We start from the raw sequence: 17,347 nt of genomic DNA, 5'->3' as shown, positions 1-17,347 counted from the left end.
ACACATCTACTTAAATTGCGATGTGATAGCAAATCAAGCCTTAACTGGAGCACCTACTGAATCCAACAACAGTATCCTGCTGCACAAAAGGGAAGGGGAGTAATCAATGCTAGATAAATGGAAGCCTAGACAAATGGAAAGATATAGACAGTGGAGTATCCCTAGTATGGAAGTGGAGGTTAAAACTAATGACAATGATTAAAACACACGCACACACACAGTTGGAACTAGACAAAAAATGACAAAGGATGGATGAATAACTGAACTGTGTGACTTCTTGACCCAAATAATGAGCTATGCCCTGTAACACCGTGTGTGATTAGGCAGGTAGAAATAGAATTATGACAGAAGGGAACAAAAAAAAGAAAGAAAAAAAATTGCACATACAACTGTGGACCTATGAGATTGAGAAGAGAGAGATTCATCATTAGGAGAAAAATCATGCATAGCTAAAACTGAACAAATACAATTTTTTGGGTCGTAGATGATGAAAGGGAAAAAAGTCACAAGAACATTACTGCTAAAAAGAAAAGATGGAGTAGCTGTGAGAATAAGGGACATCTCCCTCTCTCAGCTGAGAAGGCTTTCATCTGCTGTTTTATACTGAGCTCATTCTGAAAACAAACATTAATCATTTTCACTGAACTCTGTAAAGTTACTCAGCGCAGTAATGGTTATGAGAGATCATTTCAGGATTTCTTTATGAAGCAATTCCAAATGAACTATTTAAACAAAAAGTGATAAGATTTCTGAACTGGATTTGCCAAATATTATTGTGGGATGGAAAAAATACAATGCTTACTCAAAATTCTTCAAAAATCTTCAATAGAAAAATAATTACTTACCTATGTTATGGTCATTAGTAACTACCAAAAAGTTTCTTCATAGTAAGGGACTGTCAGTCTGAAGGTTTTATTTAGGCAATGGCTCTAGCAAAGTTTTATTTAGGCAATACCAAAATATAATATAGGTCTAGTTTTTTCAGAAAGGCAGAAACTCTGAGGTCACATTTCGTATTTGATACCATTCAGTACATATATACATTATTACTCCCCCGAAACACCTACCAAATGCATCATCCCAGTACAGAACAAATACAGAATCAAAACACGCTGACAAATTTTGAATTCTCTGTCAGTCTAATAGACAAAACAGATCTTAAATCATAAAAATCCTGAAATAAGGATTGATGTGAATTTTGAGGCCTACCTCATTTCCATCTTCCTCCCAAAATCCGTTCTCTAACAATTATTTCCACAGAATTTAACAAGAACAGACCACAAACCCTTGCAGGCAAAATCTGACATTAGGAAACAGTTTAATTATGAACTGAAAACAAAAAATGAGGTTGGAGATTAAAAGAATTTGCTAATAGGGAATAAAGGCAGTTGTGTTTTTCCTCATATTTTAGCCCTGATTCTGGGTTACAGCAATTTCCATTTAGTACCTGCTTTTCTGAACATGCATGTTAGGAGTTACATCTTTTGACTCCAAGTTGGTGATAAATATTGCACAGAAAAAAATCCCCAGTTTCCCTTTCTCAAGTGCTGTCACATGTTATCTCCTCTCATGGTCATGTGTTATTTTCCTCTAATTGTTGATAGATAGAAAGGAAAATAAGGCATTGAAAGTGAAGGCTGCTCATAACTTTATGTGGCTATAATTTCTATGTAAATTACATGGAAAAACTGACCTACAGTAATGAAACTAAGGACCAGATACTATACACTTTTATAGAATAGAGCCTGACCCAACAAGTTGCTTCAGGTTATAGACAGATGTAACAATTGTGTCAATATTAAAGGACAACAATAAGCTGCTATGATGCAACTATTACATCTGCATGACTGTGTAGCGCTGCAGAAGGGGGCCCAAGGCGTTGTCCAAAGCACTCTTCCACCTTCCCATTGAAGCTGGTTCACTGCATCTTACTTTTACTATATGAAAGAATAAATGGTAGTGGGATATTTCTGCCTTATCGGGAGTGGGTGTGGGCTAAAGCCCAGAGCCCTCTTCTCTTCCAGGGCAGCAGTCACCTCACTGAGCCACACACCCTCTGGCTTGTTCTTCCACCTTACCCCATATGTCTTCCCCTCCTGGCTGCCCAGTGAGTGCTCTTCAACACTAGGGACAGAAGTTACACATAAACTGGTTTAAGTGATTAGACACTGGTTTAAACCTGTAACAGAATAGAAGTTCAGTGCACATAAACCAATTTTAAAAATAGTTGAAATTGATTTAAGATAAACCTGGTTGAATGTAGCATCACACTTAACCGATTTAGGTCAAAGCAGTTTATACAACTTCTGCCCCAGACCCCTTCCTGGTTCAAGTTAAATCAGAGTCCCCCAGCAGCCCAGCATTTCGCAGACCTGGGTTGGACTGGGCTGGGCTATCTGCTTCAGAGAACAGGACTGGTCCTGCCCCTCTGGCAGAGCAGTGAGGGGTGGATTACTGGCCTCACTGGCTGGCTCACTGCCTGCCCCCACACCACCCAGGCAAACCTCAGCTGGAGTCTGGGGCCAGGGAGGGAGGCTAAACTTCTTTTCCCCCAAGTACGGAGCTGCCCTGACTTGCTAAACTTACTGCTGGCTGTGACTGCGAACTACAAATCCAAGAGGCACTTGGAAACAGGAAGAGGAAGTGATGAGCAATCCTGCAGAGTCTTGCTATTGTGATTGTGGACTGCAAATCCCAGTGACCTCGGGGGCAGCGGGAAGAGGAAGCAAATATACACCCCATGTTGGCTACATGCTAGAGCCATGCTTTAGTGCCCCCTGGCTTTTAGCTTGAGTCACTGCAGGCATGTGGCTGCATTTCCTGAACCAAAAGTGAATGCCTATTCATTTGCTTATCGGTTTAATTTTTACAGCTTAGACTTATGTATGCCTGGACAATTCTGTTTTCCCTATGCTGCTCTAGAGCTCAAGTGTGGCCTGCTGGGCATGCTCAGTAGATTAGCATGGGGTGTGCAGAATACTACTGTGCATAAATGCCAAAAATGGCAATTATGTGAATGCATATCAGAGACTTTAATGCATAATCAGAAAATAGGATCTGGGCCAAAGTGACTGTCCAAGATCACATGCATTGGCTACCTTAGGAACATAGCTCTAGGCCCCAAATTCCCCATCCAGATCCCAGTCCACTGGACCACGATGGTTCTCAACATGGCTAAGATATTGGAACTTGTGCTTCACTCTCTATTTTACTCATAGTTTTTAAAATTGTATTACATTGTAGCATCAGGAGAAGTCTGGCTAGTGCTGGCTGCTGCTCCATAGAAGTAAGATAGCACCACGAGTTTAGAATATTTTTTGTACAACCACAAGTAGCATACACTTTTTTTTCTTTAAGAGAAAGCTTTGGTTCAGTAGAAACCGAATCTCTTGTAGGGTATGAAGATTAATGCAGCATGGTGGATCTGGCTTAGTAGCCAGGAATGTGGATAATGAGATGAAGAAAAAGAGGGAAAAGATGTTCTCAAATGGCTACTCAAGGCAAATGCAGAATGATCCATAGACAATTTCACAAGATATTCCTACTTTTCATGGGAACAAATACCTTTTGAAGCTCACTATCTGAGGATATATTTGAATTTATACTTATTTTACATTTAAATTTACATTTTGTTACATGTGGGAGAAAGCACAACTGGTTTGAAAAAAATATCAGTGGTTGATATGAGCAAGAATGTGAAGAAAAAAAAGTGATTGTAGCAAGATTCATGTTCCAGAGGTGGCTGTGACACCCCCTGGTGACTACGCAACCCTTACCCTGCTCCAGCTCTAGGGATACCCTCCCCTTTTCATTTATCTGCCATGCCTTGATACATTTGTTTGACTGAAAGAGAGGCTGCCTAAGGGTCCTAGGGTGAGCCCCAGTTCTTCTAGCTGGCAGCAGGCCTCTCCTGGACCCCATTGGTTTCAGTTCTGCCCCTCTTGGGCTAACTGGGTCCTGATTTGCCTGTATTCCCCCTGTCCTCCCCTCACCCCCTGGGGTACCTGTAGTCTTAAGGGCTATTATGTGGCTCCAACCACCCCTTACACCATGCCCATGCCTGCCAGAGTTACTATATGATCACTTCCTTGCTGGGGCCTTGGCCTTCTCAGCCTCTGCGCCTTTCCTCTGGCTGCAAGCCTCCAGTCTTGACGCACAGATTTGGGTCCCACTATTTCAGCCTCAGCTCTGTCAGTCATTAGTATCTCTACCCACTGTGTCCTTTGTGCTGGGCCCCTAGCCCCAATCTCACCCTTCTCTGGTACTGGGCTCCTAGCCCTGACTCCACCCTTCTCAGGCTGAGCCCCCTGGCCCAGTCTCTGTCCTTCCTGGGCTGCTGGGCCCTGGCACTAATCCTCACCTGTCTAGGCTGTGAGCCCTTGGCCCTGATTCTGCCCTTCCCCATGGCCTGGTCTGGCTCTCACCTTTGCTAAGTTTCAGCCACTTTCTCCAATTTTCTGAAGACAGCCCCGTGCCCTCAGGCACTATTGGGATCTCTGCTTTCCTCTGACAGTCAAAAAACCCAAACCACTGGTTAAAACTAAAATAAAATACATAAGCACTCTGGCTATAACTAACCTCTAGACTCCTGGCTATATACCAAAACTCTTATCCAGCCATGGGACTCAGTCTGCTGCTAGCCCTCACTTACTGTCTCCAGGCATAGCATGCTCACAGTCCATCCCTCAGCAACAGTCATCTCATGCAGAGTTCTTCCCTCTTCAGCCTCCCAGGCCAGACTGTCTGCCCTGGATCTGGTCCTGGCTTCTCTCTCTCCCAGGCCTTGCCCCTTTCCGGTTAGGTGACTCCATGGGGCTGGCCACACATGCCCTCTAATTAAGCTTACCAACTGGTCTACACAGCAGCCTACCTATAGCAGTGCCTTGTCTCCCCTGCAGAGCTCCAGCCTATAGTCCTACAGTGAAGCAGCTATTACTGCCATAGGCTTCCTACTGCTCATTGAGGCATTGTCTTATTGTTCCCTATTAAGTACTTATGGGGTGCCTATACAGGGAAATCCAGCATGTCGGAGCAGACTTGATTAATTGATTAACCTAGAAGACTTGATTAATCAAGTCTGCTACAGCATGGAAATTTCCATGCTCCAACAGGCTCCCCTGTCATGTGTATCAGCATCCCTGTGCTGAAAAATAGCAGTGGGGTGCTTTGAACTAAAGCTCATTCGATAAGGTTTAGTTGAAAATGCCCCACCACCATTTTTCAGCGCAGGGCCCCTGATGCACATGACACTCAGGTGCTTTTTATTAGTGTGGCTTGCTAATGAAAGTGCCCCCCCACACCTCCCAGTGCACATGTAAAAATGCCCATAGTCCCTATTTCCCTGGGCCAGCTCTCCTGGATCCCAAACTCCAGTTATACAACTACTGTATTTCCTCTAAGAACAAAACTTATACGCTATGTTTTTTGACTGAGTCTTAATAAAATCCAATAAAACTGCTGAATCTCCACATCAGGGTCTATTTCTAATGTCAGAGTAACTCCAAAATTAAGAGTAACTGCAATGTAGATGAGGTTTTCTTCAGACAACTAGCAGAATTTTCCAGATCACAAGCCCTGGCTCTCGTGGGATTTCAATCACCCTGACATCTGCTGGGAGGGAAACACAGCAGTGTGCAAGCAATCCAGAAAGTTTTTAGAGAGCATTGGAGACAACTTCCTGGTGCAAGTGTTGGAGACACTGTTGTAGGTACTGTGCTTTTCTTGACTGCTGCTCACAAACAGGGAAGAATTGATGGGGGATGTAGAAGTGGATGGCAACTAGGGCAACAGTGACCATGAGATGATCAAGTTCAGGATCCTGACAAAAGAAAGAAAGGACAGCAGCAAAGTATGGATCCTGGACTTCAGAAAAGCAGACTTTGACTTCCTCAGGGAACTGATGAGCAGGGTATCTTGGGAGGCCAGTCTGAGAGGGAAAGGAGTCCAAGAGAGCTGGTTGTATTTTAAAGAAACTTTACTGAGAGTGCAGGAATGAACCATCCCAATGTTCAGGAAAAATAGCAAATATGGCAGGCAAACAGTTAGGCTTAGAGAATCTTTTGGTGAGCTTAAATACAAAAAGGAAGTTTACAAGAAGTGGAAGCTTGGGCAGATGACTAGGAAGAATTAAGATATAAGAATATTGCTCGGGCATGCAGGGATGAAATCAGGAAGGCCAAAGTGCAATTGGAGTTTCCACTAGCAAGGTACATGAAGGGTAACAGAATGTCAGCAACAAGAGGAAGGTCAAGGAAAGTGTGGGTCCCCTACTTAATGGGGGAGGCAACCTAGTGACAGATGATAAGGAAAAGGCTGACATGCTGAATGACCTTTTCACCTCAGTCTTCACAGGCAAGGTCAGCTCCCAGACTACTGCACCTGACAGCAGTTTGAGGAGAAGTGAGCAGCCCTCAGTAGTGAAAGAACAGGTTAGGGACTATTTGTTAGGGTAATAATAATAGATTTTGGGGAGCATTGGATCTGCAGCTGGAACAAGGCTTTAATCTGTGTCTTAACAAGAGCTGGTGGCCACAAAGCAAAATGATATATTAAAAATAACTTTGCAAATGCTTAGGCAAACAATTTTCTAACAATGGGATAGTGTGCAGGATGCGATTCCTTATGTAAAAAGAACAAAATGTAGCCCACCAACTATCGTAAGGAGATAAAGCAGAAGTAGGACCGTGGAGATGGTGCTGAAGTCAGCAGGAAACCAGAAAGAACCAGGAAGAAAACATAATTGACTGAAAGAAGATGGGGTCAAAGTTTTATGCATGTGCTCTTAGCAGAAAGGTATATAAATGAATAAAATGCATAGGGAATACCATGCTAATGAAGCAAACAGTAAACAGAGGCAGAGCTTGAGATGGGAGAAGAAATGGGTGGAACTGAAGGAGGGACATAGGCAGAGTAAATGTTAATAAGTATGAAACAAGGTGTATAAAATGTGAAAAAACTAATGTTCAGGGCTGCTCCCCTGGTTTCACGGGCTGTGTGTCTGCGAGGGAGCTCGCCTGAAGCTGTCTCCATTCTGAATAAAGCTGTTGTGAGCAATGTGTGCTAGTGTTTGCTCCATGCTTGCTCTGGCTAATGAGTAACATGAGTGATTGTCTTGTCATCTCCCTAGTCGTTGGGTGCCACAATGGAGTTGGGGTCTAACACTATTTAGAAAAGTTGGTCATGTACAAGTCCATGTGGACAGATATGATGCACCTGAGGGTGCTGAGGGACTTGACTGATGTAATTGCAGAGTTGCTGGCCATTATCTTTGAAAACTTGTGGTGATCAAGAGAGATCCTAGATGATTGGAAAAGGGCAAATATAGTGCCCATCTTTAAGGAAATGAAGAAGGAAGATCCAGGGAACTACAGATCAATCAGCCTCACCTACAGACGACTCAGTCTCACCTCAGTCCATAGATAAATCATGGAGCAGGTCCTTAAGGAGTCCATTTCTAAGCACTTGGAGGAGAAAGTGATCAGGAACAGACAGCATGGATTCACCAAGGGCAAGTCATGCCTGACCACCCTGACTGCCTTCTATGACAAGATGACAGGCTCAGAGGATGTGGGAAAAACAATGGATGTGATATACCTTGACTTTAGCAAGGCTTTTGCTATGGTCTCTCACAGCATTCTTGCAAGCAAGCTGAGGAAGTATGGGCTGGATGAATGGATTGTTAGATGGATAGAAAGCTGGCTGGACTGTCAGGCTCAATGGGTAGTGATCAATGGCTCAATGTCTAGCTGGCAGCCGGTATCAAGTGGAGTACCTCAGGGGTTGGTCCTGGGGCTGGTTATGTTCAATATCTGGTCAGAGAGATATTGCAATGCCAACTTTTTCTCAAGATCCTGGATTGGGACCCCAAAGTGGGAGGTGTTTAACAGGGCCTGGCCCTGTTACTATGGGTGTGGAGGAGCTTAAATGGCCCCACACCCACCCCAGAGCTGGAGGTACTCACCAAAGGCTGAGGACTCTGGTCCAGAGATTCAGGGAGCCTCCCCATAAGGGAGCTAACCCAGGTGTGAGGAATGAGGGAGAGCCAGCCAGATGAACCAGTAGCGGGGGAAATAAAAGACACTGAAAGTGGCCTCTGGGGGTTGCACCAGCTGGGAGCAAGGCTGTCCGGACCCAGGGGTTAGCCAAGGTCTGGCAGCTGCAGGGAGGGGCTGTGAGCAAGACTTCTCTTTTGTTAGTCTGTTTGTTGGCACAAGCCCTGCAGGCTCTCAAAGCCTCTGAAAGGTAACAGGCTAGAGGGCAAGTGAAGCCTGGGAGAAACCTGGGAAGCCGGAGCCATGAAACCAGCAAAACACTAAGTGGCAGTTTATTTGTTTAACTCTGATTCTTTTGCATCTCTTGCAAGCACAGGGTGATGGGGCTATAGACTTAACTCAGCTGCAGCTGAAGCCAACAGAAAAAGTAAAAGTGATCAGTTTGGGGTTCCTGAACAAACGTGTCTTGCTCTGCTCTGAACAAAAGCTACCCAAAACAGTGTACACCAGGGGTAGGCAAAATCTGGCCCACAAAGCCATTCTATCCAGCCCATGGGGCCCCTAAAAAAATTAGTAAATTAATATTTATTTGCTCCTGGCTGCCTGTCAAAACTGACAGGAGACAGGGGCAGTAGGACCTAGGGGGAGCCCTCAGCAGGGCTGAGCAGCCCAGCACTGCCCACCCCCATCCATTTCACTCTCTTCCTGCCCTCGTCCTGCTCCAGCACCATGTGGCTCCCAGCTGCATTACTGGACAGGGGAGCACGGGCTGCGCCAGTATGTGCGCGCGCGCATATGTGTTTGTGTATGTAGGCAGGGGCAATGTGTCTGTGTGCAGCAGGCAGCAGCAGAGTATCTGTATGCCGGCAGTGTGTGTGTGTGTGTGTGTGTGTGTGTTCATAGGGTGAGTCCAACATGCACACCCCACCATACACATGTACCCATACCCCCTTGCACTGCCATACATGCACACCCCCCCACCTACACCTCCTCATTCACCCCAGTCACTCCCCCACAAACCCCATACCCACCCACACCCCATATACCGACAGCTCCCCACAAATCTATATGCACCCCCCATGATATACAAGAGTAAGACTTCATTTTAAGCTATTGTGCAATCACTTCTATGTACACTAAGCAAACACATGTAAATCAGGAAAAAAATATTTGTCAGTAATCAAATTAATGAATACTGTAGATGTTTACTTTTTAGAATATAATTTGGTATTTTTCTGGTTCTGAAATGGTAAAACCCCATGGTAAAAGGAGTACTTCTGGGGGCAAAGGGAGAGACTTTGGATGGCAAAGGTCAGGGGTTAGGGGGCAGGACTTCCAGTCACAAGATGGTGACCAGGAGTTGGGGCACCTGTCAAGGGGTGTGGCTACTCATGTGACCCTCGACAGCTTGCCAAAACTTGGTAAGTGGCCCTCCACTTGAAATAATTGCCCACCCCTGGTGTACACCTTCTACCCCTAATTTTCTATGATTCTCTCCGAGTTTCCAGTGTAAATTAGATCAGAATCAGAACCTTTTTAGATCAACGCAACATGTCTAATATAATCAGGGAAATCCTGCGGAAATCTCTGTCTCATACACAGAGAGGGAAAAGAATCCAATACCTTAACAGTTAAAAGCTTCTCTGGTTTTGGCCTCTCATAACTCTGTCATGTGGTAGTGATGCTGCTTAGGAAATTCAACAATCATTATGCTTAAGATAAAATTTGGAACAGGTAATTTTAGTGGAATGAAAGTTACCATGTAGCCCCCATCCAACATAAAATAATAAAAAAGAAGAGTTTAGATGAGCATAGATGAAAATGATTACATTTCTTTAAACAAACAACTATTATTACTGTTGTTAAGGTAGCTAACAATTTAATCCAGGTTATGTTTACAGTCACACAAATGCAAAAAAGCTAAATGCACTACCTACCATATTCATTATAGTGAGGATGTAGGATTCCACATTGTCACTTCCATGGTATTCAATCATCTTACTGTCTGCAACTACAAGTGTCTCCACCCATCGCTCCTTACTGACAGAGCGCCGAGAGAGAGTTTTGGCTGCCACGTGGTTTCCTTCCCACCTCTCCCTCCGATGCTCTTGGTGTTTGAAAAAGCTGAAAGTATCTGAAACACCAAGCATAAGGCATTGGCTTTACATTAAATTGGTGATGGCTTCATTGTGCTTCAGGATGGTTTTAGATTTTAAAGTGTATTGCTACAATCCTTAGGCCAAAATTCTACAATCTAGAACCAAACTTTACCAAAAAATTAGGTATATCTGAATACTGCGTAATGTCATAAGGACCAAGACTGACCACACAATTTGGATCTGACTATGCACCTTTAGACCATTTGTGGCATTTAGCCTCTGTGGGCTATATTTAAGCTGCTATCTAATGCAAAGAACTCTTACCACAAAATAGCTGATATGCTCTTCCCATTAATACCCACCCCCTGCCTGGCTACATGCCCGCCACATGAGCCCTGCCTCCAATCGCCGTCCCCCAAGCCCCAAGCAGCTCCTTGCTAGGGCAAGCCAGGAAGTGGCAGGAAAAACTTTGAAGCTGAGCTGACCAAAATCCCAGACATTTGATTATATTTTAAAAACTGGCCGGACTGAGATCAGAGGATCTAAAAAGAAGACATGTTCAGGAAAATCCGGAAGTATGGTAACCCTAGATTATATTACATTTATGGAATAACTAACAACAGTCCAGCAGATGTGCTAAGCCTCTTCTAAAGACAGGAAAGACATGCAAAAACAATTTCATACAAAATAAACCACAGTTACAATTTGATTGCATCTCTGCTTAGAAGTTTGCTTTCTGGGATTAGGAAGAAGCTGCCTAGGTAAACAAAGTTTTGTCATTATTTATGGATTATTTAATAATGTGAAACAACCATGCTGATACTCATTTAAGAAACCAAAAGAAGTTATAAAGGATACATTACTGAAATTATTATTATTACTATTAGTAGTAGTATCGGTATTATTAATAATAGTAATAATGTTAATATTATTATTATTAATAATAATAATATGATCCAAGGCACATACAATAGCTACCTTACAAATGGCTATTCTCCACAGCATTTGGTATTGCAACAATACACAAATATTCATTATAATGCACGTGTACTAGTTATTGCACTACTATTATTTATAATGTGTGTTACAGTAATACTTAGATTTCATAGAATCAAGATTAATGTACTGGAAATGAGACAATTTTTCTCCACAGAGCATACTACATGGTTATTATTACCACATTTACCCAAATCCATGACAACTTTGAATTTATATATAATTATATACTTAATCTATTATAATTTTCCAAATATATGCAATTAATTTAATTATTGGAGTCTTGTCTTTCCATCTTAATCAAATCATTTTAAATTTGTCCCAACCATGGGGAGGAGGGGGCTAGATAAGCAGCCTGATCCTTGCACCTTGTTCTCCTACCTCCTGTAACTTATCCTCCATTACTTGCCCCATGTCCGCGCCCCTGCCAGCTGCCCCCCACCCAATCTCCAACTCACACTGCTGCATGAATCCCCATTTGCACTGCTGCCCCATCCCCTCCAACATACTGCTGTTACATTCCCTAACCCACGTATAGCAGCCCGGCCTTACATGTTCCTCCCAGCATAGCAAGAAACAGAGAGATTGATGGTGGCTGGATGAGAAAGAAAACCCAGCCCTGAGAAGAACTAAGAGAAGCTCCAGGGGAATACTCTAACCTAAGGGGCAGCTGATTGTCAGCTGGTGAAGAAGCCAACAGATTGGCCTTGGGGGCTCCAGCAGGAATATAAGAAGTAGCTGTAGAGATTGGAAGAAGAGAGAGAGAAAGAGAGAGAGAAGCGGCCAGGCTGCAACACTCAGGGACGGGGGGTAGGAGGAGTTTAGAGGGCCCTGTTCTTTTGTTGCATCTATTTCTGTTGTAATTCTGCTGGATTGTGGAGGGAGTGTAGGGATGGTGGAGCTCCCAGCCAGTGGTGCCCTGCTGAGATGCACAAGGCAACTGCACTTGCAAGTCTGACCAACCCGTAAAGGGGCAGGCCCTAATGTGAAATTGGGTTTGGACTATAACTCCTGAGTGTGAATCCTGCCTATAAAGGGATTACATGCCATCACGGTGAGCTGCCTCCTGTTCTGTAATCACAAATTCAACATCAAGTCATGGCAGGCAGGCAGATATTAGAGGCAGCGACCTCTCTTGGCCAATTTCAGTCTGGGGGTACCCAGGTATAGGTACCTCCCTGACACTGTCACGTTCTGGTGCATTGGCTGGGAGCAAAACCCTGCTTAGATGGAGGCAACGCTGACTGCTGCAGGGAGCATGGATACAGCAAGAGGCCATGCTACTGCAGGGAGCATGGCAGATGCAAGAGGCTATGCTGCAAATCTTGCAGGGGACACGACAAAGAGATGAGCTACTCAAATGAGGGTGAAAGAGAATGAGGCCCACAAGCTGCTGTTTGCCTAACAGCTGGCTCTCAATGTGGAAGCTGCTGGAGTGCTTGGAAAAATGGAGGAATTCTGCATGCCTCGGATAATGCCCAGGGATGACCCAGAGGCATATCTTGAGGCATTTAAGAGGATGGCCACAGGGGTGGGATGGGATAAAGCCAAGGTGGCCTATCAGCTGGGTACCCTACTAATAGACAAGGCACAGGCAGCGAGCAGAGAACTGTCATGGAAAGAAGCCGGGGACTACCAAACAGTAAAAGCAGTGATCTTGTACCAACTGGAGGTACCCACAGAAAATTACAGGCTGAGATTTCAAGAGAAGACGATGTCAAATGAGAAATGACCCTGGGTTCTACTTCAGCTTCTCCAGGACCTGGTGTGAAAGTGGCTGAATCCTGAACAATGTAACTCGGAAGAGGTAATTGATTTAATACTGTTGAAGCAGTTTACTGGGGACTTGGGGGAAGGAACCCAACAATGGGTGTGATGGCACCAGCTGCAGTCAGCAGCAGAAGCACTGAAGATAGCAGAGTCCTACATAGAAGTGGAAAAAGGTACACACCAAGAGAAGTGGGGTTAGCCATGAATTTGCCAAGCCCAATAATACTAGGCAGCAATTGGCCATATATTAAAGAGGTAACGTGGGAGGTGGCCTCTTAATCGGGAACACTGAGAAGCCTCCGCTATTCCAGCAGGCCTGAGGAGGGTCTTATAGGACAAGAGGGAGGAGAAGAAACTTTAAGAGAAGGTGCAGAAGAGCTGCTCAATATACAATATCTGATTGGTCAAGGACAACTGCAGGTGGACCAGCAGCAGGAACCCTACATGTCTTCTAGAGTAATGTGTCCAGTTGGAACACGGAGGTGATATGGCCAGAGCTTATGGATCAACAGCCACGGTTTGAAGGACGACATATTTATTGGATTGATAAAGGGACGGGGGAGGCAGAAGAGATCAATCAGATACTAGTACCCCATGGCTATAGGAAGCCCTTGTTATAGGTGGTCCATGCTCTACCACTGTGGGGACATTTAGGGAGAGACAAAACGGTGGCCCAATTGGTAAAACTTTTTTTTTGGTTGGGCATATACAAGCTTCCCTCACTTTATGCAGATTCTGTATGTGCGAATTTTCTCTTATGCGATGACCCTTGTATACCAAAAATTCAATATGAGAGGTAAATTCAATCTTATGCAATCTGTGCGATGGAAGCCCGCAGTCAGCTGCTTTGTGCGGTGCATTGTGGGAGTGATGTGCACCAAAATATGGTCTCCTGTGTGGATCTGTGCTCCTCGCTCATTGTGTGCGACTTGTTTCTGTAGTTGCCATCCCCAGTATGCCATCCCCATTATGCCCTGTGCTTGTGTGTACTGTCTGCTGTTGGTGAGTACCAAAATTGTCTTGTAAAAGTGGTAGAAATGAGTCTGGGGGTCAGTACAGTGGAGGTCTTGGAATGTATCCATATTTCTTAGTGGGTTCCCTTTATGCAAATTCGAGTTATGTGAGGTTTTCCAGGAACACTTGTACAAAGAAGTAGAGCAATTCTTTGAGAGTTCCCAAGAAGTAGAGCAATTCTGTGGGGGTTGCCAGGCCTGAGAGAAGGTATCTACAATACCTCCCCACCAGGTAGCACTCATGTTGATGCCAATAATTGAAAGACCATTTGAAAGGATCATGCTCGACATCACAAGATTATGCCACAAGCTACCCCAAAGCAATGCCCCTGAAATCAGTAATAATCTCTAAAGTAGCCTCGGAACTGATGAAGTGGGTCTCTTGGGTAGAGTTGCCCTGTGAAATCCTAACAGACCAGGGGACCAGTTTTATATCTAATGTAATGTGGAGTCTATGCAGTATCCTCCACATCGAACAGTTGTGGACCACCATATACCATCCTCAGATGGATGGCTTAGTGGAGAGGTTTAACAGGACTCTGAAGGGTATGATAAGGGCTGCCATTCAGGGTGATCCTTGTAACTGGGACTAGGTGCTAGCCCCACTGCTGTTCGCCATGAGGGAAGCACCTCGAGCTTCAACAGGGTTTTCCCCACTTGAACTTGTATACAGTTATCAACCCTGAGGGAACCTAGATGTAATTAAGGAAGGATGGAAGAATCAGGCCAGTGGGGTGACCATGGTGCCAAATTACATGGTGGGTTTGCAAAAAGATATGCACAACACATCAGTTAGCACAGAACAATTTATGCAAGACCCAAGACAGGCAAAAAGATGATTATGACCATGGCACCCAAATGAGAACTTTTGTGGTGGGTGATCAAGTGCTGGTGATGCTTCCAGATCAGAGGAGCAAGCTGTTCTCATGATGACAGGGACCGCACAAAGTGGTTTGGAAGTCAGGACCTGTGGATTATGAGGTACAGAATGCAGGACACAAGAAAGAGCTTCAAGCCTACCACATAGTTTCATAGTTTCATAGTCGGTAGGGTCGGAAGGGACCTAAGCAGTCTGCCCCCCTGCCACGGGCAGGAAAGGATGCTGGGGTCAAATGACCCCAGCTAGGTGGTTGTCTAGCCTCCTTTTGAAGACCGCCAGGGTAGGGGAGAGCACCACTTCCCTTGGAAGTTGGTTCCAGCTCGTAGCTTCCCTGACTGTGAAGTAGCGCTTCCTGATATCTAGCCTGAATCTACTCTCTGTCAATTTATGGCTGTTGTTCCTTGTTACTCCCAGTAGTGCTTGGGGGGAACAGGGACTCTCCCATTGCCTGCTGGTCCCACTTGGCAAGTTTATAGGTGGCCACCAGATCCCCTCTCAGCCTTCTTTTGTGGAGGCTGAACAGGTTCAGGTCCCATAGCCTCTCCCCATAGGGCCTACCCTGCTGCCCCCTGATCATGTGGATGGCCCTCCTCTGGACCCTCTTGATGCTGTCCATATCCCTCCTGAAGTGTGGTGCCCAGAACTGGATGCAGTACTCCTACTGTGGCCTGACCAGTGTCACATAGAGGGGGAGGATAACCTCCTTGGACTTGCTCGTGATGCATCTATGGATGCATGACAAGGTGCAGCTAGCTTTCCTGACTGCATCCCCACATTGGCGGCCCATGTTCATTTTGGAATCAACAGTGACACCAAGATCTTTTTCTGCCTCTGTGCTGACAAGAAGGGAGTCCCTGAGCCTGCAGGTATGCTGCTGGTACTTTCTCCCCAGGTGCAACACCTTGCACTTGTCCGTACTGAAACCCATCCTATTCTCATTCCCCCATCTCTGTAACCTATCCAGATCTAGTTGTAGCCTGTCCCTCTCTTTTAGTGTGCTCACTTCTCCCCACATCTTAGTGTCATCTGCGAACTTGAACAAGGTGCTTTTCACCCCCTCGTCCAAGTTGCCAAAGAAGATATTGAGGCCAATCATTTGAGAATATAATAACATCATCAATATGAGCCAGTGCGGGCCTGAGAACTGAGCCCTGGGGAGCACCACTGCCCACGTCCCTCCAGGTCGAAAATGACCCATCCACCACCACTCTCTGGGTGTGGCCTGCCAGCCAATTTGTGACCCATTTGACTGTGTAGGTGTCGACACCACAGTCACCTAATTTTTTAATGCGGATGGGGTGAGAGACAATGTCGAAGGTCTTCCTAAAGTCCAGAAAGACTACATCCACCATGACACCTGCAACACCTGCAGCCAAGGCTTTTGTGACCTGGTTGTAGAAGGCAACCAGGTTGGTCTGACAGGAGCTGCCTCTAATGAACCCATGTTGATTGCACATAAGCATAATCTCCCCTGCTGGTCCCTCGCAGATATGCTCCTGGATAATTTTCTCAAAGAGCTTTCCCAAGGACCAAGGCAAGACTAACAGACCTATAGTTTCCTGGGTCCTCTTTCCTCTCTTTTTTGAAAATGGGGACCATGCTGGCCCTTTTCCAGTCCTCTGGCACCTCACCAGAGCACCACAAATGCTCGTAAAGTTGTCCCCACAGTCCCGCAATGACCTCTACCAATTCCCTCAGCACTCTGGAGTGGAGATCGTCAGGACCTGCTGACTTGAACACACAAACTTAAGAAATGGAAAAATCAGGAATGCTAGCTAATGGCTCCCTACCCAGATACGTTAGAGTTGGGGCTGTCAAAAGAACAAAAAAGGATGAGAAAAGAAGATGCCCATGGGAGAGTACCTCACAAAAGAGTAGCAACAACAGTTATGACAGCTAGTACAGGCATTTGATGATGTGTTCTGCAGTGAACCTGGCTTGGCTACAGGAACCTGGCTGAGGCTACCAGATAAAGACCCTAGTAGGCAAGGTGGTACGTGAACACTGGTGATGACTGCCCCAAGGACTCCACAAAGATATAAAGGCAGAAGTGGAACACATGTTGGCAAAGGGAATAATCAGGGAATTAAGAAGCCAATGGCACAGCCCATTAGTGGTAGTGACAAAGCCAGATGGGTTCCTGGGACTGTGTGTAGATTTTAGAAAGGTAAATGCCACAGCACGATTTGATGCCTTCCCCATGTTATGGGTTGAAGAAATGCTTGAGAAGGTAGGCCAGGCCAAATATATCTCCACACTGGATTTGACTAAAGACTACTGGCAAATACCCATGGCACCAGAGGACTGTGAAAAGACCGCTTTCAGAACACCATGGGGATTATTTGAGTTTCTGATAATGCCATGTGAGCTCAATGGAGCAGTGGTGACATGCCATGGACTAGATCTTTGCTGCACATCAGTCAAGAGTGATGGCCTATATTGATGATGTTATTATATTCTCAAATGATTGGCCTCAACATCTGGAAGACCTACAAACTATACTTGAGGAACTTAGGAGGGCTGGACTCACTGCTAATCCTTGTAAATGAGCATTAGGACAGACAGAAACAAAATACCTGGGGTTCTTTGTAGGGCAGG

General features: G+C 45.1%; 1 protein-coding gene across 7 annotated transcripts in view; it reads right to left on the bottom strand.

Moving 5' to 3' along the window:
• ADAMTS12 (ADAM metallopeptidase with thrombospondin type 1 motif 12) overlaps positions 1 to 17,347 on the bottom strand; it is a 353,569-nt gene that overhangs the window by 151,387 nt on the left and 184,835 nt on the right. For all 7 annotated transcript variants that reach the window (XR_002092999.2, XM_059725240.1, XM_059725239.1 and 4 more), the window contains one exon: positions 9,929 to 10,125. Coding sequence is in view for 6 of the 7 variants with exons in the window: in XM_059725240.1 (XP_059581223.1) it covers positions 9,929 to 10,125 (197 nt within the window). In the remaining variant the exon portion in view is untranslated. The remainder of the gene's footprint in view (positions 1 to 9,928; positions 10,126 to 17,347) is intronic.

This window comes from Alligator mississippiensis, chromosome 3, assembly GCF_030867095.1.
Source record: "Alligator mississippiensis isolate rAllMis1 chromosome 3, rAllMis1, whole genome shotgun sequence".
NCBI classification, from domain to species: Eukaryota; Metazoa; Chordata; order Crocodylia; family Alligatoridae; genus Alligator; species Alligator mississippiensis.
Note: the sequence above shows the minus strand (reverse complement) of the source record. Positions and strands in the feature narration are given on the sequence as shown.